We start from the raw sequence: 23472 nt of genomic DNA, 5'->3' as shown, positions 1-23472 counted from the left end.
TGAGACTAGTCTAGTCTGGACTAAGATCTACCAAGACTATAGGAATAATAATGCTGGACAATGATTTATGATATGGCCTGAGCCTCAAGTCTGTTGTATCTTGAGAACTTAAGAACAGGCCTGATATCTGAGTTTGTGATGCTGACATGGGGTCTGGGACTAGGTAGATTGGGTCAGTGAAATTTGGGTTATTGAGAAGCAAACAAAATATCAAAGCCACAATACCTATGTCAGCTTTGGGGACAGTCTGAAATCTTTATCTGGACTTTCGAGTTTGAAATTGGGGGAAAGAGAGATGACTTAGTGCTTGGTTTTACAGGGTAACCCTGTTGAGAGTGTCTGTTGTAACAGTGCAGGCTCAGTTAACACTTTTCCTCCACTTAGAAGACATCTCTCATGATGGATGATTGTTTTGATGTGTTCTTGGATTTGGTTTGCTAGAATTTTATTAAGTATTTTTGTATCAGTATTCATAAGGGAGATTGGTCTGAAGTTCTTTTTCTTTGCTGGGTCTTTGTTAGATTTGAGTATGAGTGTGACTGTAGCTTCATAGAACGAATTGGGTAGTGTTCCTTCCATTTCTATTTTGTGGAATAGTTTGAAGAGAATTGGCATTAAGTCTTCCTTGAAAGACTGACAATTCTGCACTAAAACCATCTAGTCCTGGTCTTTTTTGTAGTGGGGGGGAGACTTTTAATGACTGCTGCTATTTCTTTAGGGGTTATGGGACTTTTTAAATGTTTTATTTGCTCCTGATTTAACTTTGGTACCTGATATTTGTCTAGAAAAATGTCCATTTCATCTACATTTTCCAGTTTTGTTGAGTATAGGCTTTTGTAGTAGGATCTAATGATTTTTTAAAATTTCCTCAGCTTGTGTTGTTATGCCTTCCTTTTCAGTTCTGATTTTATTAATTTGGATACTGTCTCTGTGCCCGCTGGTTAGTCTGGAAGTCCTAGCCAGAGCAATTAGGCAACAAAACGAAGTCAAAGGGATACAAATAGCAAAGGAAGGAATCAAAATATCAATATTTGCAGATGATATAATAATATACTAGAGTGACCTCCGAACTTCCACCAGAGAACTCCAAAACTTGATTAAAAAAAAAAAAAACTTCAGCAAAGTGGCTGGTTATAAAATCAACTCAAACAAATCAGTAGCCGTCAACTACGTGAAAGATAAACAGGCTGAAAAAGAAATTAGGGAAATGACACCCTTCACAATAGTCACATATAATATAAAATACCGTGGTGTGAATCTAAGCAAGCAAGTAAAAGATCTATATGACAAGAACTTCAAGTCTCTGAAGAAAGAAATAGAAGAAGATCTCAGAAGATGGAAAGATCTTCCATGCTCCTGGATTGGCAGGATTAATATAGTCAAAATGGCCATCTTGCCAAAAGCAATCTACAGAGTCAATGCAATCCCCATTAAAATCCCAACTCAATTCTTCACAGAGTTAGAGAAATTCTCAAATTCATTTGGAATAACAAAAAAACAAGGATAGTGAAAACTATTCTCAACAATAAAAGAAGTTCTGGAGGAATAACCATCCCTGACCTCAAGCTGTACTACAGAGCAATAGTGATAAAAACTACATGGTATTGGTATGGAGACAGGCAGGAAGATCAATGGAATAGAATTGAAGACCTAGAAATGAACCCACACACCTACGGTGACTTGATCCTGGACAAAGGAGCTAAAACTGTTCAGTGGAAAAAGGACAGCATTTTCAACAAATGGTGCTGGTTCAACTGAAGGACAACCTATAGAAGAATGCAAATCGATCCATTCTTATCTCCTTGTACAAAGCTCAAGTCCAAGTGGATAAAGGACTTCCACATAAAACCAGATACACTGAAACTAATAGAAGAGAAGGTTGGGAAGAACCTCAAATACTTCGGCACAGGGGAAAGTTTCTGAACAGAACACCAATGGCTTATGCTCTAAGATCATGAATTGACAAATGGGAACTCATAAAATTGCAAAGTTTCTGTAAGGCAATGGACACTGTCAATAGGACAAAACAACAGCCAACAGATTGGGAAAAGATCTTTACCAATCCTACATCTGATAGTGGGCTAATATCCAACATAGACAAAGAACTCAAGAAATTAGACTCCAGACAACTAAATAACCCTATTTAAAAAAATGGGATATAGAGCTAAACAAAGACTTCTCAAGTGAGGTAACTTGAATGGCCAAGAAGCACCTAAAGAAATGTTTAGCATCCTTAGCCATCAGAGAAATGCAAATCAAAACAACCCTGAGATTCCACCTCACACCAGTCAGAATGGCTAAGATCAAAAACTCAGGTGATAGTAGATGATGGTGAGGATGTGGAGAAAGAGGAACACTCCTCCATTGTTGATGGGATTGCAAGATGGTGCAACCACTTTGGAAGTCAGTCTGGTCATTCTTCAGAAAATTAGACATAGCATTATCTGAGGATCCAGCTATACCACTCCCGGGCATATACCCAGAAGATGTTCTAACATATAACAAGGACATATGCACCACTATGTTCATAGCAGCCTTATTTATAATAGCCAGGAGCTGGAAAGAACCCAGATGTCCTTCAACTGAGGAATGGATTCAAAAAATGTGGTATATTTACACAATGGAGTATTACTCAGCTATTAAAAACAATGAATTCAAGAAATTCTTAGGTAAATGAATGGAACTAGAAAATATCATCCTGAGTGAGGTAACCCAATCACAATAGAACACACATGGTATTCACTCACTGATAACTGGATATTAGCCCAGAAGCTTGAAATACCCAACATTCAACTCAAAAACCACATGAAGCTCATCAAGAAGGAAGACCAAGTAGGGGCGCTTCGGTCCTTCTTAGAAGGAGTAACAAAATACTCAAGGGATCAAATATGGAGACAAAGTGAGGGACAGAAACTGAAGGAGGGGCCGTTTGGAGACCATTCCACCTGGCTACCCATTCCATGTGCAGTCACCAAAGGTAGATGCTGATGTGGAAGCCAGGAAGTGCATGCTGACAGGAGCCTGATATAGCTGTGTCCTTAGAGGTCTGCAAGAGTCTGACATATACAGAGGCAGATGCTCACAGCTAACCATTGAACTGATCAAGGGGTTCCCAATGAAGGAGTTAGAAGACTGAGGGAGCTGAAAGGGTTTGCGGCCCCATGAGGAGAGCAACAATACCAACCAACCAGAGCTCTCAGGGTCTAAACCACCAGCCTGGGAGCACTTAGGGAGGGACCCATGACTCCAGCTGTATATGTAAGGGAGAATGGAGGTGGGAGAGGAGATCCTAGGTCCCATGAAGGCTGGATGCTGGGCAGGGGGATTCGAGGGTGGGAAAGTGGGAGTGGGGTTTAGGTGGGGGCACACCCTTAGAGAAGCAGGAGGAAGGGGAATGGGATAGGGGGCTCCTGGGTGGATGGGGGAACTGGGGTAAGGGGATAACATCTGAAATGTAAACAAAAAAATTGTTTGTTGAAAAAAAGATACCTCTCTTTATATCATACTGTTGATGCTTGTTGGAAAAGTAACACAGGAAATGCAGAACTGTCTTTTCTCTCTTTTTCAATTTATCTCTCTTTATTTCTGACCCACAGCTATAACCTCTCTACTGGATGTCATATCTCATTGGAGGATGTTTCCACATGTGGATAGTTCATCAGGCTAGTATTTCCATGAGACAAGTATGAGAAAATCTTTCTGTACTATCTTTCTGGCTTGCTGGTGTCACACAATCTAAGAGTTTGTGCCTTGTATTTGTGAAAACCTCACTGAACCTTTAATTTGCACTGGTAATATATAAAATTAAATATATATTCCCCATAAATATCTTCTAAAATTGTGACAAATAATCTTATCTTCTAAAAAGAAATAGTCCAACTAAGTTTTCAGCTGTTCAAAATAATTTATAGTATTATAATTTACCATCTTAAATGACAGTTAAACTGATGTTTTGTTTTAATTTCGTTTGTTTAGTGAATCCTTGATCCTGCGTTTATTCAATATACCTTTTTATTTACATTCTCAAAGTAATGTCAGAAGTGAAAATGGAACAGTGATTTCTTCTGAATATTTAAAGTACTAACCGTACATAAGCCTCAGAGAAATCCAAAGATATTAATAAATACAAAGTCAATGAATGAGGAATGACTGTTACTTCAAGATTATGGCTTTGAAGAAGCTGTTTTATTTAAAAGTCACATATTTTTAATACAGAATATAATAATGATCAAGGAAAAATAAAAGCAGCTGGGAATTTTACCTAAAACACCCCACTACTTCTCTGTTTAGAAGTATGCAGGTTCTCCTAGTCAATGAAGACCAAAGTCCTTAAATACACAGCAGAAGTTATACTGCCTTGTACCATTTGCAGTATTCCTTTTCCTTATTGAACCCTGCTTAGTTTAGATGGCTTTTGGGTGTATCCCCAAAGGGTTATATTCTGGATCTTGGTCATTAGTATGGTGGGAATATGAAAGGTTAAGACCTTTAAGAAATATACACTAATCAGAGGTAGTAAAAATCATTGGAAATATTGCCTGAGGTACATTGAAAGATACTGTTGTTCTCAGGAAAGGAGTTAGATGCAGAGAGAGAGGAAAGGGGCAAGGAAAGGGGGTTGGGAGAAGAGAGAGGGAGAGAGTAAGGAAGGGAGGGAGAAAGAGAAAGAGATTTTATAAAGATATCTAGGTCGATTCTTTGAATTAGATGTCTTACTGGCATCTCCTCTTGCCATTCCACTTCCTCTGTCATTGTGATGCTATGCCTTGTGAGCCCTCATCCCCCTCAATAATGGCTGAATCAATAAAACCAAACAATCTTACACACTGAGTCTTCAAGGTTATGAAGCAAATAAAACTCCTATCTTTCTACAATACCCAGACTTAGATGTTGAAACAATACTAGACAACTGCCTGTGTGTTAACCTGCTTAACCTGCCTACCTCATTATCTAAAGATTTCTATTCTGATTTTCCCTTCTCTACCACATTTCCCCATGATATGCTCTGAGGCATTATACAGTTTATTTTCTTTAGAATAGTCAAAGTAACCTGCAGTCATTTTTACCAGACTATATGTTGTGTGAAGATGGAGACAGGGTTCCATTTACAGCTGTATATCCAAAGCCAGCTACATTACAATGTTGAGCAGAAATCAACACAACATTTGATTTTTTTAAAAAAAAAATCTAGCAACACATTAACTAGTACCTGCAGCCAAAAATTTTAGAATTTCATTCTTGTTTATTAAAACTAGTTTGTTATACCTTCTATAAGGATTTGAGATAGAAGACTATACTGGGTTGTTGTAAGTAAACTCTGCCATTAACTAATGGTACTCTATTTAATATGACAGAATGTGTCCTGTTATTGGTCCCATAAAGGTACAGATGTGATAGGATAAGAAAAAATTGTAGTATTGAGCATCATTTCTCATATTTGCCCCATGAAAAATTCAGATGCCAAGACTAGAAATGAGTGGTTAAAGGTTTAATTCCCATCGTCTAAATGGTGTCATACATTGTAACAGCCCATTCTGCTCCTCTGGTCCGCGGGTCAGGGCCTAGCAAGAGAAAGAGTGGGGATGGAGACACGAAGAATGGAGACAAGACAGGGAGTCTGGTGTGTTCTCTTCTCCAGTCTCTCCTTAAGTCTCTCCTCAAGACTCACCTCAAATCTCACCTTTATTGAAAGGAAATCCTGGGTATATATAAGCACAAGCAGGGGAACGCAGCTGAAGACACTTTACCACATCCACCCTGCAGCTGGGGGCAATAAGCAACAAAACAAACTATGTAAGAAAAACATATTTATCAGAGTGTGCCCAGTTGTTGTAAGCTGTTGAAAACAAGTCTCTTGTCAGGGTATATGGCTCGAGATGGCTGTAAAGATGATAGCCGCTTTCCGCTAGGTGTCGGCTCCCAACAATACATGTAACTTCAATTCCAAAAGATCCAGTTACTTCTTTTGGCCTCCAAGGACACTGTATGCATATGTTCATATTACACAGATATCCATTCTGTCTCAGTTCCTTTTCTGTTGCTGTGAGAAAACACTATGACCAAGGGAACTTAGAAACATTTAATTAGGCTTATGGTTTCATGAGGGTTAGAGTCCATGGTACCAGAGCAAAGACATGGTGGCAAGAAAGCCTGAGAGTTTACACCATGATCTAGGAGGCCTCTGAGAGACAGGGGGTGGGGTGAGGAATGGTGCGCCCTTTGAAACCTCAAAGCCTACCCCTAGTAAAACACTTCCTAACCATACCAACTAACCCCTCCTGCACAGTGCACAGTTCCATCAACTGAGAACCAAGGATTCAAACACATGAGCCTATGAGGGCTATTCCTATTCAAGTCACCGTATTTTACTTCGTGGCCCCCATAGTCTTATGGTTATATCATCATGCAAAATGCATTTAGTCTAATCTCAAAAGTCCCTATATTCTTTTAGAGTCTGAACAGTTTTAAAATCTAAAGTCTTTTCTGAAATTCAAGGTAATTTGTTAACTATTTTCTTATTAAAATCAAAAGCAAATGACATACTTCCAACATGCAATGGCACAGAATATACATTATCATTCCAAAAGGGGAGAATTATAGCTTAGTGAGTAAACACTGTGCAAAAGTAAACCCCAAATCTAGTAGGGTTTTATTAGATAGGTTTTTTAGAGTCACAGAAATTATGGAATGAATATCTATATATATATATATGGATGGATGGATACATGTCTATATGGAATGTATTAGAATTGTTTACACTGTGTAGCCTAAATAACCCAACAATGGGCAGCTGTGAATGGGAAATCCAAGAATCTAGTAGTTGCTCAGTCCCACGACACTGGGTGTTTTACCTGGTCTTCTATGTCACTGAAATCCTGAAGAAGTAGGCTCCAATAGATGTGCTGGAAGTAAGTGCAAGCAGGCAAAGAAGAAGGCTTACTTATTCTATTATGTTATGTAGGACTCCAGCAGATGGTATGGCCCAGATTAAAGGTATGCCTCAAGATCTGGATTAAAGGTGTGTGTCTTCCATCCTCATGTTGTGGATCAAAAGGATTCCATAAAAATCACTAAATTGAAAGGCATGTATGCAGAGAACTAGGTAGAGACCTGTGCAAGCTGTGTGCATGCTGCTTTAGTTTCTGTGAGTTTATATAAGATTTGATCATATTGATTTAGAGGGTGTTTTGCTTTGTTTTCCTTTGCTTTGATTTAATTTGTTTCTAATTTCCTCCATTCCCCTCTGACTATTACACTCTTTTTGCCTTCTCTTCTACATGGTTCTCTGATCTCTGAGGAGAGGGATTAGATGGAGTCGTTCCATTTAGGGCTAGATGTCCTCTCTGTGTAATGTCTGGCTGTGCATCTCCATATTTGCTCTCATCTGCTGCAGGAGGAAGCTTTTCTGATGGTAGCTGCTCAAGGCACTGATCTATGAATTCAGAATGTTATTAGGACTCATTTTATCGCAATGCGTTTCTCTTCTTTCTTTTTTATTTTTAGCTTTTTTTTTTTTAGACAAATATTACTTGGTTTTACCCTAGGTTCAAGAGCTATCTATCTCTGGTTCTTGGTCACCCAAGCAGTCTCAGGTTTGGGTTCCAGCTAACAGAGTGGGCCTTAAGCTAAACCAGATAGATATCTGTTAGTTACTCTCACAAATTTTGTGCCAACATTGCCCTAGTGTATCTTGCAAGCAGGACACCATTGTAAGTCAGATGGTTTACAGCAGGGTTGGTATTTATGTTTCTCCTTTGGTAGCATGCAAAGTACATTCCTGTAAGAAAGATGCTAGTAAGTAGTGGCGAAGGCTTTAGGTAGGCACTAGCTTAATATCTTCAAGTTCAATAAGTTGTGTAGGTGTTGTCTTCAGCAATAGGAGCTTACTGTCAGTCAATTGAGTGCGATCTATACTTTTGACAACAGCCTGGGATGTTTAGGGATTCCCAGGGACCCATTGGACCAATAACTCAATTATAATAACTAAAGCCTGCTATGGGAAGCTTTGTTGACAAGAGATAGCCAGTTGGACATTTGTCTCCCCCATTATCTGAAATGTATATATTTGTGTGTGTGTGTGTGTGTGTGTGTGTGTGTTTGTATGTGTGTAATGCTCAACATCCTTAGCCATTAGGGACATGCAAATCAAAATTACTTTTAGTTTTCATCTTGCACTTGTCTGAATGGCTAAGATCATAAAAACGAATAACACCGTATGTTGGTATTTTTTCAGAAAATTGAGAATAGATCTATCTCAAGATCCAGCTATACCAAGTATTATATACCTTGAGCATATAAAAGGACACTTTGTCCTAACACAGAGACACTTGCTCAACTGTGTTTATTGCTGCTCTATTCACAATAGACAGGAATTATAAACGACCTAGATGTCACTCAACATAAGAATGGATAAAGAAAATAGATATATTTACACAATGGGTATTATTCATTGGGAAAAAAGATAATACAACATAGAATTCACAGGTAAATGGATGAACTAGAAAAATCACACTAAGTGAGGTATCCAGACCCAGGAAGACAAATATGATATGTATTTACTTATATATGGTTATTAGCTGTGAAGCCAATGATAACCATGCTACAATCCATAGAACCACAGAGGGTATGTATAGAGTAAGGGACTAGAGGGAACAGACAGATCTCATTAGGGAAGGGAAATAGGATAGACAATTATGGGTAGGGGACTGGAATGGGAGGGTCAAGTGGGTAGTGGAAAGGGAATTTTAAGAGGGAATATGAAGATAGCTAAAATTAAAGAGCATTAGAGAGATAATATGGAAACCTAATAGAGGTCACTATTTTTCAATTTATCCTCAGATAATTCTTAGGACAAAGACAGAAAGCATAGTTTTTGCCTAAATATCACAAGAATGGTCTCTACCCTAGTTGCTAGTATTGTCCCCTCTGAAACCTCTTGAGCTGGGCCTCCATAGTCCATATAACTTTCAATACTACCATCTTTCCAAGCTCCTACTAGGATGGCTGCTGAGAATGAGAAAGGTTCCATGGAGGGACAGGAGCTAGAATTTAATCTAGAAAACCATAGTGCATCTTAGCCACATTGCCAAACAGGAAGTAGAAGCCCTCCCTGTTCAGCATTCAACCACTTTTCTAGTTCTAACTCCTAAATTCCAAATTTCTACAAACAACAGCATGGTCAGACATGTCACAGCAATATCCTACTTCCTGGTACCAACTTCTGTCTTAGTTAATTTTCGGTTACTGTGACAAAACACCATGAATAAGACAACTTGGAAAAGCAAGTGTTTAATCAATCAGTGCATTAGAGTCTGTGGTGATGGAGCAAAGGCATGGTGGTAGGGACAGCCGAGAGTTTATACCTTGATCTATAAGTAAAACGGGGAAAGAAACCCTGAAGCCCACAAAAAATGATACACATCCTCCAACAAAGTCACACTGCCTAATCCTTATGAAATAGTCCCGTCAACAGTGGACCAAGTATTCAGACATATGAATTTATGGAGACCATTCTCATTCAAGCCACCACATATTCATATATGCATAATAAATTAATAAAATTCTAAGAAGATTCATTTATTGAATACATTTCCAATAAATATATCAAGGTCAAAATTTATGGGATACTCAAATACCCTATCATCCTAGGATGACTAAAATGCATTTCACATCAAAAATCTCTGAGATATTCAATACATTTTTTCCTCTAGTCAGAAGCTTATTTAATGTTAGAAGCTTTTATCATGTAACATTTACAAATATCCCTCATTGCTATTGTAAAGAATCCAATTTGAGAAAAGCAGATCCTATCAAGAATGGAAATGGACACTAACAAAATGTAACAGTTTCCATGGAGGAGACAGTAACTAGGATTCAGTCTAGAGAAAAAGGATGCACATTAGTCCCACTGCCAGGACAGTGAGTGTGCAGGCAAGCAGACCACAAAATAAGGGACACTGAGGCAGCCACTACTTCTTCGAGAGAAGTGAAGAAAGGGCCAGTTGCCTTGCCCTTTAAAACATTCATATTTGTTTATTAAGCAAGTAAGTTTGAATAGAAGAATCAATAAGACATGGCACTTGCTCTGAAGAAGGCCCAAGTATGCATAGGTCATGAAGAGTACATCTTGACTACGAGCCATACACACAATAATTTTTATCTTTCTTATTGTAGTTTTTAAAATTCAACCTTTTAGTGGTACTATTATGTTAAATATAATATATACATATATATACTAAAATTGTAAATAAAATACGGATATTTATATCTTAAAATTAGAAATATTGGAGATAAATTATTAATGGCTATCTCCCAACAGAAAGTCCAAGAATCCAACAGTGCACGAGCGTGGATGTCTCAGGTGGTCTGCAGTATACACTGAAATTCTGAAGAAGTAGATTTCAAAACTAGTGAAGTTTTGCCTCAGCTACAGGATGGATGAACTTGCCAGTGAAAATGAAGACAAGCAGGCAAAAAGCAAACACTTTTTTGTTCAGTGTCCTTTATATAGGTGGCCACTACAAAGTATGACACATTTAACCTTATAAAACACAGCCATTGTGTCTTTTTAAAATTTGTATTGTATTTATTTATTTGTTGTATGGGTGCACACGTGGTGCTTTATGGTGGTTTGTGGGGCACAGAAGCCACTGTGTATGTATGGAGGTCAGAGGAAAGCTGACCAGAGTTGGTTCTCTCATTCCAGCACATGGTCTCGAGATGAAACTCAGGTCAGGCTTGGCAGCAAATGCCTTGACTCTCTAGACAAATTTTTGTTTCCACTCAATATATGAGGATTCTAGGGGCATTGTCATTTTAATAAACATTGAAAATATCAGTAAATATGTAATATAGATTCTCTGTGTTTATGCAAATTTGAATTATTGTTCTGTGACATTATGATCATATTTTTATTTGTGTATCATCTGAAGGAGAGGAGAAGCGTTGCACCTTATTTTTTTAGCATTGAGATAAGTTTTTTTATAATGTTTGACATGATTTACCAAAAAAGATATTATAGTCTAACAACTTTATTTACTGAGGAAAAAAATGAATGAGATCTTTTTCTATTCATTTGGGATTTACCTTTTTTAATTTTTAAAATTTCTAAATTTTAGCATTGACTTTTGATATAAAAACATAAAGCTCCCTGATTCTTTAGACATTGCTTCAATTTTCTCATAGTCATTTCAGTGGTGTTTTGAACTATTTAAAAATATTTGACTTGGGTTGGGAATGGCACAATGGGAAAGTGGCTTCCTGACTAGACTTGAGAACCTGAGTTTGGGTGCCTGAAAACCATGTAACTAGTGTTGGCTGGCAGATAGACAAATAAAAACGTCCCACTGTAGTCACTTTATATTCATTGATGTTTTGTTTTGACTGAGCTCATTGTCTGTCATTTTCATGGCCTTGTGTGCATTGAAAAAGAGTGTATACCATGTGAGTGCTGCTCAAGGAGTTATAAATGTCAATCAGTGCAACATCATAGTTTTGTCTCCATAATTCTTAATGTCTTTGTCACAGAGTCTCAATTTACTGTATTATTTTGTGGTTCTGGGGACAAATTCTGAATATTTATAAACCCTGGTTTTTTTTCTTTGGATTGGTTTGTTGTTGTTGTTGTTGTTGTTTTATTTTGGTTTGTTTTGGGTTTTTTTTTATAGACTAAATTTTGGATGTTTGCTTGTAAACTAAAGAGACATGTTGCCACCAAAAGATACCCCAAGTCCTTTCTGTGATTTTGTCTTATAAATTAAATTTAAGGAATATCCCCAGTCTCCAATGATTTCCTTCAATTTCTTTGCATAACCTACATAAAAATGGATCCATTTTTTAAAAAGTCAACCTGGCAATTTCATAATAGAAACAGGTAGTCCGAACAGCCCTACATCTAATGAAGGAACTGAGTCAATGTTCAAAGTTTTTCAAAACATAAATCCCCAAGTCAAATTCCACCACACTCTTAAAGAACTCAGACCGAGGCTGTAGTTCAGATAGTATAAGCATACACAGCACCATTGAATACATTTTGTGATAGTGGCATTACTCTATCCCAAAGCTAAGAAAAGACATCACCAGAAAAGAAAACTACAAAATAAATGAACATTTCTCAAATTCAAAAGTCCTTAACCAATATAAGAAAACCTCACTGAACCGTTTATAAAATAATTATAGTCTAGTACCAATAAATGTTCTTAGACAACCAAGGATGTTTAGACATTTGAAAGTCAATTACCAGAGAGCATGGTGATACATGGCTGTAACCTGCTATTCTGAAGCCAGAATTGAGAGTGGCTGTGATCAGGTTGGGTTCAAGGCCAGCCCAGGTTACACACAAATACCCTATTCTCAAAAGGAAGAAGAAATATTCATCCCTACCAGCTAGAGCTGGTGATCTCCATTTGTCGCCCAACTGCCTTTTCCTGACACCGTGACTAGTGACCAAATGTCAGAAGGAATCCAGAGTACGAAAGTGTTGATATAAGGATGGTCCTACTATTTAAAAACATGGAACAGTGAATAGAGAAACAGAAACAGATTGAAGCCTTATTTGTGGCTTCACTTTTTTGTATTAGAGGACAGGAGATTTGAACTTGCAGACAGGGATATTAAGCCTTTGTGACCTTGATCTCTATATTTACTTTATTCCGAATCAGAGCTCAGATCAAAAAGGAGAAATATACTTGTTAAATGAGTTCTGTAGGAAAGTGGGAAAAACTATTCTGGTATCCTTGATCACTTTTACATGGGAAATGAATGACTTCAATGTCTTACTGACTTTTCCTTCTCCGGCCTTCCACTCTGCACGTCTTCCTAAACTGAATGAATTTCAAACTATCACTGTCTCATTGCTTTTCAGAGACAGATCCCTGTGCAGGTGCGAATGGATGTGCTCACCTATGTCAAAGTGAGAATGGCATGGCCAGGTGTGCCTGCCACGCTGGGTACCAGCTGTCTGAAGACAAAAAGGCCTGTGAAGGTAGGAAGCTGAAGCTGATATCTTAATTGAGTAATTGTTTGAAATTCTTTCATTGTCAGATTGAACACTTGGAGCAGGTAGGAGAAAAGGTATTTTTATTTATGCTAAAAAGGAATACTTTAATTCTTGACTTGATCACTATGAAAAATATTTTATAAGGCTACAAAAAAATTTCAGTGAATATGTGTTGTGAAAGAAAATGACCTAGTGTGCTTTCAGAAGTAATGATTTTTGGTTTTGGGGTTTTCTTTTTTAAAAGAAAATGGAATCCAGAATTAATATTTAAAAACCCTCCATAGCCACACAGGGAGTTTTTGATTATAGACTACAGAGGTGGGGTAACCTTTGAAAAGCAAGTATGTGCAAATTAGCGTCTCAGAAGTTAGGAATAATTAACATGAGAAGAGAAAGAAACTCTGTAAACACAAGGTTACACATTTCTGTTTCCAGAAATAGCAATGCAGACACACTTCAGTTCAAAGATGAAAAGGCTAAATTATTGCATGACTGGCACCAATGGAGGATGAAGGAATTCCTGAGGGAGAGCCTTTGTTTTAATAACATCTGAGAAACCACAGAATCCTTCATTTGTGTCATGACATCTTCATAAAAATGAGAAACAGTATATTTGGATTAATTATGAAAACAGCAAAATTCTCCTTAGCTTACAGGACTGATAAACATTTTGAGAAACTAAATAGTAACCAGACACAAAAATCAGTGTGAAAATTTGGGAGGGGAAATGGGGGCTGATGAAATAGCTCGGCTAGTACAGACACTTGATGCCAAACCTCACAACCTGATCCATAAAGGCCCCAGGATCCATAAAGTGGAGGAAGAGAATCAACTGCTACAACTTGTCCTCTGACCTACTTGTGTACTTTGACACCTTCCCTGCATATATACATGTACACATAAAATAAAATAAAATAAAATAAAATAAAATAAAATAAAATAAAATAAAATAAAAGAATTTATGGATTTTAAACATATTTTGTCAAAGATATACCACTTTGACTTCCTGTTCTCTATTTAGTTATTGTTTTACTACTTTATGTATTTATGGGTATTATATCTAGATGTATCGTGAGCATGCAGTATCCACAGAGGACAGAAAAGGGCATCACATCCTCTGGAACTAGAGTTACAGAGAATGTGAGCTGTCATTTCGGTGCTGAGCATTTAACCCAGGTCCTCTAGATCAGACAGTGCTCTTCATTGCTCAGTCATCTCCCAGTCCCTGGTTTTCATTTCTTGTTTGTTTGTTTTGGGTTTGTTTGTTTGATTGATTGATTTCGATGCATCCCAACCACAGTTTCCCCTTCTCCCAGTCCCCATCCCATTCCCTCTCTCCCAGATCCGCTCCCAGTTTCCCTTCAAAAAAGAACAAGCTTCTCAAGAATATCAACTGAACACAGCACACCAAGATTCAATATAGCGCACCTCTCTCTTAACAACTGGCAGTAAGGAAGGCCGAAGATCTTAAGTTTTTTAAAGCTGACAGACAAGAAACATAAAAAAATATTTAACTTTCATTTTTTTCAGACTCTTATTTTAACTTCTGATACATTTTATCCTATAAATCTCTCCCCAATACCACTGCATATTTGAGCACTCTAACAATACAGGGGAATATGGACTGGCATGCGGTATGTGCAAAGAAATCTACTAGTCAGAAAAGTGGTGACAGGATAGGACCATTTCACACAAAACTGAAATTGCATTCAGTGAAAGTAACCATAGCTTTCAGGAGAAAGGCGGGATACTAGCATCATTTGGCATGTCTTGTAACAGTGTAAAGATATATATGAACCAAGTGTGTACGGCTATGAAAAAAGCTCCATATCTGACCTACACCTTCTCCTTTAAAACAAGTACTCACAATAGGTTATAGTTTGGAATGTGTGAGTGTATGTGTTTATTTATGTATATATATATATGAAGAAAGAGGCCATGCGTTTGAAGAAGAATGAGGAGGTATATATGGGAGGTTTTGAAGGGAGAGGATAAAATGTAACTAGCATATGCTCTCAAAAGTAAACAAAAATATCATGGAGTTGGGATATCTGTTCTAGAATATGACATATTCACAGCATCAAACAACAATGGCTTCTATTTGTCCTGTTGAGGACTAGATTAGAACTATATTTGTTTTTTATATAATTGTTTTTTCAATTAATAACAGTTGGTTCAAATAGATATGAAGTAGTGCTGCCAATGAGCATCTGGTCAACACAAGATCCATAGTCATAGAGCTGGCTTACTCACAAATAACCCTGCCTTGCTGAGTATATGGAGTCTGGGGTATTTAGTGGTATGTTGGTATGTTGGTATGTTGGTATGTTGGTATGTTGGTATGTTGGTATGTTGGTATGTTACTGCAGGATAGCAGTTTATTCATTTTTATAGTTTACAAACAGAATTGAAGTTGCTGAACCAGTTACTGTGTGTCTCTCCCTGCAGATATAAATGAGTGTGCTTAAGAACTCACTCCATGTGCTCATCGCTGTATGAACTCAAAGGGGTCCTTCATGTGTACCTGCCACCCTGGCTTTGAGCTAGGAGCTGATGGCAAACATTGTTACAGTAAGTAGCAACCATAGCAGTCTTGGGAGTCAGTGATGCCTTACAAGAATAAAGCAAGAGCAATAATTGAAAGAATGAGGCTGAAAACTCTTGGCTAAGCAGAAGTTCCTAAGCATGTGGCCTGATGGGACAGAGGGATGATGGGGATGGAGATTCTGATTTCAAACTCTTGGATTTATGGCTCAGATACTTTGTGAAGTCCTATCTTCTTGTACCACCTCTGCTAAACACTAGAGATTCCACTGTAATGCTCAAAGAGCAACCAGCATGGGTAAAGAAAACAAGAGACGAAAGAACAGCTGCAGTCTGTGATTGCATGCCACACACATGAGATACTCCAATGTGTGTCTTCAGTAGTGGCTTCTTTTGTCTGTGACATTTGTCACACCTCTCCAAATGGTTCTTGCTATTTCACATGCTCATCATTAAACTTATCCGCATAGCTTCCTTGTGAAGCATTTATTAACAGTGTCTCCTGGTGGTATTCCCCATCTCAGCTCAGTTACATGGTTTAATGTGTCTATAGTTAGAGATGTGTTTTAAATGCTAGGCTACAGAGTTGTCAACTGTAGCTGCTATTGGAGATGCTTCCTAGTCAATCCCATTCCATGTAAGCACACTCTCCTAAGCTCAGAACTGTCTGTCCCCCCAATTTCTACCTCCACAGTCTTCCAAATATCACCATGTTTAACTCTCTTACAAACTTACTCATCCATTCTTCCTACTTTTGCTTTTATCTATTTTTTATAGAATCAAAAACTAGATGCAAACTATCATACAGGGTAACAAGATTCCCCAAATGTCCAATAGAATTAGAAGGGGAAATATCAACCCCTATTACTACAAAGGAGTTGATCCTATTGCTGCCAAAGGCATTTCTTTTGCTGTGTTTGGGTTTGCTATCTCTTAACAGACAGCAATTAAGAGATTGACTCTCATAATAATCCTCTTCTCATTCAAATTGTCATCACTACTTTCTTCTAAATTACCATTAAGAATATTTCCTATCTTAAAATTACTAGCCAATGAGCTCACTAGAATTTCCATACAAAAAAAATCACTAAAATAGTTTCTCTCTTTCATATTGTATCTCCTCATTAGCACATGTTAACTGGTCCCCATCTCTGTCTCTAGATGGACTTTTTCATCTCTGTCTTTCCATGTTTCCAGATAAAATTAAAACCTCTTCAGTTTTATCAGGCTTTTGGTGACTTTCAGCACTTCATTACTATGTTGGATAATTTTGGTCAACTTGACCCAAGCCAGGGTATCTGAGGATGGGAAACTTCAATTGAAAAGTGACTTTATCAGATTAGCTTATAGGCATGGCTGTAGGCCATTTCTTGATTATGACTGATGTGGAAGAGCCAATCCATGGAGTTTGCAAGCAGGCTGAACAAACCATGGAGTCAGTGAGCTGTATTCTATGGTTTCAGCTTCAGTTCTTGCCTCCAGGTTCCTTCTCTGCTCTTTCCCAGGTTGTTTATCACAGCAATAGAAATCAAACTAAGACATTTGCTTTCATTGTTCAAAAATTCTATTTCTTCTGTACACTTACATTGGTGTAATTTCTCCTCTTTATCTCTGCTTATTCTCAATAGCTAATTTGTGTTCTCTACTTCTAACGACATTTCTTAACTGTGTTCTCAGTGAGCCTACTTCCATGGTTGACAGTTACTACAGTTGGGATGGAGCTCCTTTCTGAACAACACTCTTTGCACTCTTTCATACCCACCACTAAAGCCAAAACCCTCATAGTAAAATTCACTGGGTCTTAGTGCTGGGATTCAAGTGGCCTTTCATTCTCTGCCCTAGCCCTCTGCCTTAGCCTGATGTTTCTGCATACTGTATGTATTTTTATTGTTGTTAAACAAAGAACACAGGTAGAATAATACACAAATGAGCACACTCACATTCTTCTTGGACTCCTTCATGAAGACACACCATCAAAAGTCAGGAAATTCACCTTCTTTTTGTAAAATTTTGTTTCTTGATTTGCTAGTGTATCTTTCAAGTTCGTGTATGCATTGCCATTGTGTGTACAGTGCAGGTTCTGTGATGTTTGCCCTGTAAAGAACAAAGTAAATAAAATGTGAGGGAAACTGATTACTAATTAAGATAAGAAAGGACTTCTGGAGTTGGGTCCATTTGAATGCCTGCCAGAATCTCCTTTTGGTAAGAGAAAAATATGGATGGAATTTTTCTTATTAATATTTGGTTTTAAAATATAGCCAGAGTTTTAGGGGATGAGCATATTTGAAAATCTGCAAATGAATTTTACCATATGACTAGCACATTCTCCACTACCATGAAAGACGGGATTGTTATTAATAGTGGTTTTTGAGTTAGAGGCTTTCTTTGGAATTTACTCAGGAAAGCAATTTGCCTTAGAGTGGGATGTATTAGGTGGAAGTGCTGTTTTACATTTACTTTCCTGATGGGAATATTTAACTACGTTCTCTCTACAGTCATCCCCAGACCTCAGTATTTACTACTGACATACAAACCTTTATGTGAAAATTTGTGTTCTGGGGTTTCTCTAAACCCGTAGGCAGAGAAAATCTTTTAAGAGTGTGATGATATTTAACTGTGAATGTAGCACCTGTGTGTAATGAGAGTCATGTAAAGCAAGTATTTCACCTTTGTCCTAGAAAAGGCTTTATGGTTATTTAATTTATTTTGAGGAAATCTTGAAATATTGTATAATATAATATACTTAGCCCTCACAGCATGCTGTGAATTCCTACTCACTGTCTTGCGATTCCAATTTGGAAAGGTCCACACATTTCATAATTAGTTGAGATTTTCATCAAATGGATTCTCAACTTAACATAATGCTATTAGATACATATGTTTTATGTTTTGTATCTATCAAGCGAATGACATATTTGTCATCTATGGGAAAAACAGATTGAATCTGTTTAAGTATAATTTAAGTTTTTCTTTTATGTGTTGAGGTATGTGGCATGTATGACTCATTCCTGTGTGTGTGTGTGTGTGTGTGTGTGTGTGTGTGTGTGTGTATGTATGACTCATTCCTGTGTGTGTGTGTGTATGTGTGTGTGTGCTTATGTGTGAGTGTGTGTGTGCTTGTGTGTGTGTGTGTATGTGTGTGTGCGCGCACCAGCCACAAAATGTGTATGGTGGAGATCAGAGTACAACTTTCAGGAGTCAGTTTCTTCTTTCTGACATGTGTGTCCTGGTAATTGACTCAGGTTGTCAGGCTTGGCTGAAGCTCCTTTACCACTGAGCCATATCCATGACCCCTGAGTGATTTTTGTATAGTAGGAAAGTAGCCCTTTGTTAATCATCCAGATCAAGAACTTAAAATGTCAGCTTACTTTTAGTGTCCAGTTGTAAATCCAAGGTTGGAATTATATATTTGTTTATTTTTGATTGTCTAGGTTTTTTGGAGAAATCATAGACTTGGCTAGTCTCAAACTTGCTACGTAGCCCAGTCTAGACTGGAACTCATAGACAGTCTTCTTGGTCCTGCTTTCCAAGTGCTGTTATTTTAAGTGTGCACCACTACACAGAGCTTAGACCCATTTAATCCTCTGTGTTTTAATGAGATTAGTATATTATCAGGTATATATGACTTAAACAACTACCAGAAGACAGACACAGCTATATTCCTGCAGCACCTTATATACCTAGCAAGAATGGCCAGAGTGTACACAGTGATTGTCAGATAGACTGTTCCCTGTGTTTTCCCTTAAATATTGATGAGTATTGAAGAATTCCTTATAGTTTACAATAACCTAAAAAATATCTTCTCTAGGACTCCTTATGCCCATGGGAAACAGGCAGTTATGGGTTCATGTAAAGCTCCTGGCACAGAAGAAAACGAGGATCGTAAGGCAGTGCTGAGTTGGATCTCACAGTCTTGACTAAGGAGGCCAGCTTCTTCTTGTCTCTGACACCTGTGGCCAGAATGAACTAGAGCTTTGCCAAATGTAGAGCCACCAGTTTGTGTACCTTTCTCAGATGTGTTTACTTATTGTATGAATGTTTTCCTGAGAGTCTGTATGTGCACCATATGTGTGCTCAGTGCCCAAGGAGGTTAGAGAGAAGCACTGGGTTCCCCGGAATGATGATCATGAATTCATACAGAAGAGGTAAAAAGAATAGTCATCAAAGAAATCTCCATGATCTTGCTCCTCAGTGTTGATGCAGCTTCTTTTTAGTAATTGAAATATCTAAACCCTGAAATGCTCCAAACTCTAATATAGTTGAAATACTGACATATTACCAGAGGAGATGATACCACACTTTTTCTTGCATGGTAGATTGTAATAAAAAGTATGAATGTGTAGTTTAAACACATTTTAGTATTACTTTCAGGCTGCCTAATGAAGGTATCAAACACAAATAAATTTAATATTGAGAAATAGCTCTCATACCCAAGGCCTATTTATATATCTACATATTTTTAGCATTCAAAATGAAAATTTAAGTGAGTGTTTGTTTGAACCTCACCTAAATGCAATCAGTCTGAGTGAGTAGAATATAACCAGAGAGACCTGGTTTTTGACACCAACAGTGTTCTACGTACTATTAGAGGGTGATTCCACATCAATCAATTTAGGTTTTTCATAAACTGATAGGGATTGTCCTGATGGGTCAGAAGACAGCAACCCTGGTTAAATACTTCTGTACACAGCAGAAGTGGCAAACAGGAAACATGCTCAGCTGTATCATGTTCTCTGTATAGGCGTATACTTAAAAAACACTCCACTCTCCAGTTCTTTGTTGTTATAGTTTTCTCAGTCTTCAGCCCAGAGAGGTTCCTTCTTTTAACAATACATTGATTAGTATAATGATTCTTTATTTCACCAATCTAAGCCAATGTGTTTTTGAATATTTGATGTAAGCTGCTATGGTCAAATGAAGAAGGAACAGTGGGGTCAGCAGTGACAGGGACCTGCAGTGTTCATTGAGGGCCAACAGGCTCTTATATGCTGCAACAAAAGGCTGGGCTGATGGAGCAGTCTTGAAGACTTCACGCAGCAATGATGAAACATACTTACGAGGGATGCCACAATCCTAGGTACATTTGTCTCCTCCTCCTCCTCCTCCTCTTCCTCCTCCTCCTCCTCCTCTTCCTCCTCCTCCTCCTTCTAATTTCTTCTTCTTCTTCTTCTTCTTCTTCTTCTTCTTCTTCTTCCTCTTCCTCTTCCTCTTCCTCTTCCTCTTCCTCTTCCTCTTCCTCTTATTTCTTCTTCTTTCTCTTCCTCTTCCTCTTCCTCCTCCTCCTCCTCCTCCTCCTCCTCCTCCTCCTCCTCTTCTTCTTCTTCTTCTTCTTCTTCTGGCTTCAGGCATTAAGATCATAAGGAAACAAGCAAATGTGTGTATAAGGAGATCAGAGTGCCTACACAAAGAGGCAGTGCATTGAAATTCCATTCCTCAAACACTCATTCAAGTATTGAATTACTTCTTGTATCTTCATTCCGAAAACCAGGCTACAACATCTAAGTGCTCAGGCCATTTGACATTCATATGCTGAGCCTGATGCTCACCAATATCTTCAAATTACTAGTATATACCAGGAATGATGACATGTTTCTTAAAGTAATAGTGTACTCATATGATAAGTGAATTTTATATGCATCAAAGCTGGTTAGCACTCTAATATGACATGACTCACATTACAGCAAGTACATAGGCTTAATGTCTTTAACCTCAATTTATTCTTAACAGTACTTTCATGAACCCACAGGCACTGAAAAGAACACTCATCAGTTTGATACACATGCATATGCACACACACACACACACTCACATACTCACACTTTTTATTCATTAAAGGAAGAGACATTTTAAAGTGTTTAGTAGCAACTGATTGAATTCTTTTTGCCTTCCTTATCATTGCTCCTTATCACTCAGTAGTTAAATAGAGTATAGACATATATGATACTCATGATTTGATGCTCAGAATTGTACTTTTATGTTTGTGCAAAGTGTCACTGTATTTCTCTGTGTGTCATCCTCTCAAAAGAGAAAGCATGTCCGTGGTTCACATAGATTCAGTTTTCTCTTTTGTTGTGTTAATAACTCTCTTTTGCTTGTTTTGGAAAGGAATTGAATTAGAAATTGTCAATATCTGTGAGGAGAACAATGGCGGTTGTTCTCATCACTGCGAGCCTGCAATTGGTGGAGCCCATTGTTCCTGTAACCACGGACATCAGCTCAATACAGATGGAAAAACATGCATAGGTAATGTTTGGCAAGTGCCATCTTCATGCAAAGTTTCTCTGGACTCATTTAGCACTTCCATACTAAAACGCATTGCTACATCATGAGCCACATCCCTCAGACTGCGAGGTGCTTTTAACTGTGACTCTGATTACTGATACATAGCAAAGGCAAACAAATGCTTAGATATTTACCTTGAAATTAAGGAGATTAAAACACTTTTAATGAGATATATGGGACTATTAACTTTATGTAAATAAAAATCATTATTTCATTTCAGAAAAAAACATTCTAAGATCTATCTCAACTATTAAATTTGTATGCCAACACTAGACACAATTGTGGGATCCATGTCTTCCTACCTCAAGCAGAAATGAAATCATGTCCATTGTTTTTCAGTTTGGTAATGATTTGGAAGAATACTCAGTTGAGCAATGGTAACTTTTACTAAAAAAAAAAAAAAAAAAAAAAAAGTGTAAAAGATAATCACCTTGGACATGATTCAGCATGGCAAAACTCACGAATTTTTGTTTAATTATGTGTATTTCTGTGTTTATGCATGGGCATGTGTCCATGTGAGTGCAGGTGTCTAGTAAGTCCAGAAGAGAAAATTAGATCCCCTGTAACTAGAGTTTCTAGTGATTGTAAGCTGCCTGATACAGGTGCCATGAAGAGAACTTGGTTCTACCACAACTTGGTTCTACATGTTCTTAACCCTAGCCACCATAATAGTTATCATGTATATCATTTGCAACAGTGAGAAGGGCGGTCCTAATTTGGCCTTCCCTCGTTAAAGCATGCTGCATGGAGATCTTCCCATGATTCCCTGCTAAGCAGTGAGGGAGGAGTACTGCCATGTTCTGCCTCTGAAACACTCTCTTAAATAGTGATGCCTCTTCATCTTGGAGCAGAAATACTGTATTCATTGATTTTATTTAGTGATGCCATGGGCTTCCTCTCTCTAAAGTAATAATACGAATACAAAAGAACTCCTTTTTCACTGCACACCATCCAACATGATGGGAGACAGTTTCAAGCACTAAGAGAGGTGACTTAATCACCAAGTACCACTATTTTGTTTTGTGCTTCAGTATTATAAGAGAGTGAATCACATGGAAGATATAGTATTCTGCTCTCACAAAACTTGTTAAACCTAAACAATATCATTGCATGTGTTTCTTGATCCAATAATGCCTTTATACTGCTATTTGTCTATGGGGTCCAACATATCAGAACCAATTGCTTTCCTTGGGTCTCTTGCAATGAAAAAATATGCCACATTTTCTGTCTTATTAATACTTAAATTTATGAAAAAAATTGTTTTCCTCTCTTCCTCACTTTCTTTTTCCTTCCTCTCTCTTTTCCTTCTTTCCTTCCTTTTTACCTTCTCATTTTGTTCTTCATATGAGTACTGAATAGAGAAAACTGGAAATATTTATTTATTTATTTATTTATTCATTCATTCATTCAATCAATTAGCTCTTTGGTTGGCTTTTGGGGGAGGGCAGGGAGACAGAATTTCTCTGTGTAGCCCTGGCTGTCCTGGAATTCTCTATATAGACCAGGCTGGCATTGAACTCAGATATCTGTCTGCCTCTAACTCACAAGTGCTGGGATTAAAGTCATGAGGAACTACCATATGGTTGCATGGTTCTCTTTCTTTCTCTCTCTCTCTCTCTCTCTCTCTCTCTCTCTCTCTCTCTCTCTCT

The 23472-nt window shown here is 37.7% G+C and overlaps 1 protein-coding gene across 1 annotated transcript in view; it reads left to right on the top strand.

Moving 5' to 3' along the window:
* The window catches only part of LOC114617084 (EGF-like and EMI domain-containing protein 1), a 572239-nt gene that overhangs the window by 525462 nt on the left and 23305 nt on the right, over positions 1-23472 (top strand). The window contains exon 7 of the mRNA XM_028762604.1: positions 21647-21784. Within this exon, the coding sequence (XP_028618437.1) occupies positions 21647-21784 (138 nt within the window). The remainder of the gene's footprint in view (positions 1-21646; positions 21785-23472) is intronic.

The sequence above is a fragment of the Grammomys surdaster genome, unplaced genomic scaffold (genome assembly GCF_004785775.1).
Source record: "Grammomys surdaster isolate TR1022 unplaced genomic scaffold, NIH_TR_1.0 62, whole genome shotgun sequence".
In the NCBI taxonomy this organism is placed as follows: Eukaryota; Metazoa; Chordata; class Mammalia; order Rodentia; family Muridae; genus Grammomys; species Grammomys surdaster.
The sequence above is the reverse complement of the archived record's forward strand: the minus strand, read 5'-3'. Positions and strand labels throughout refer to the sequence as shown.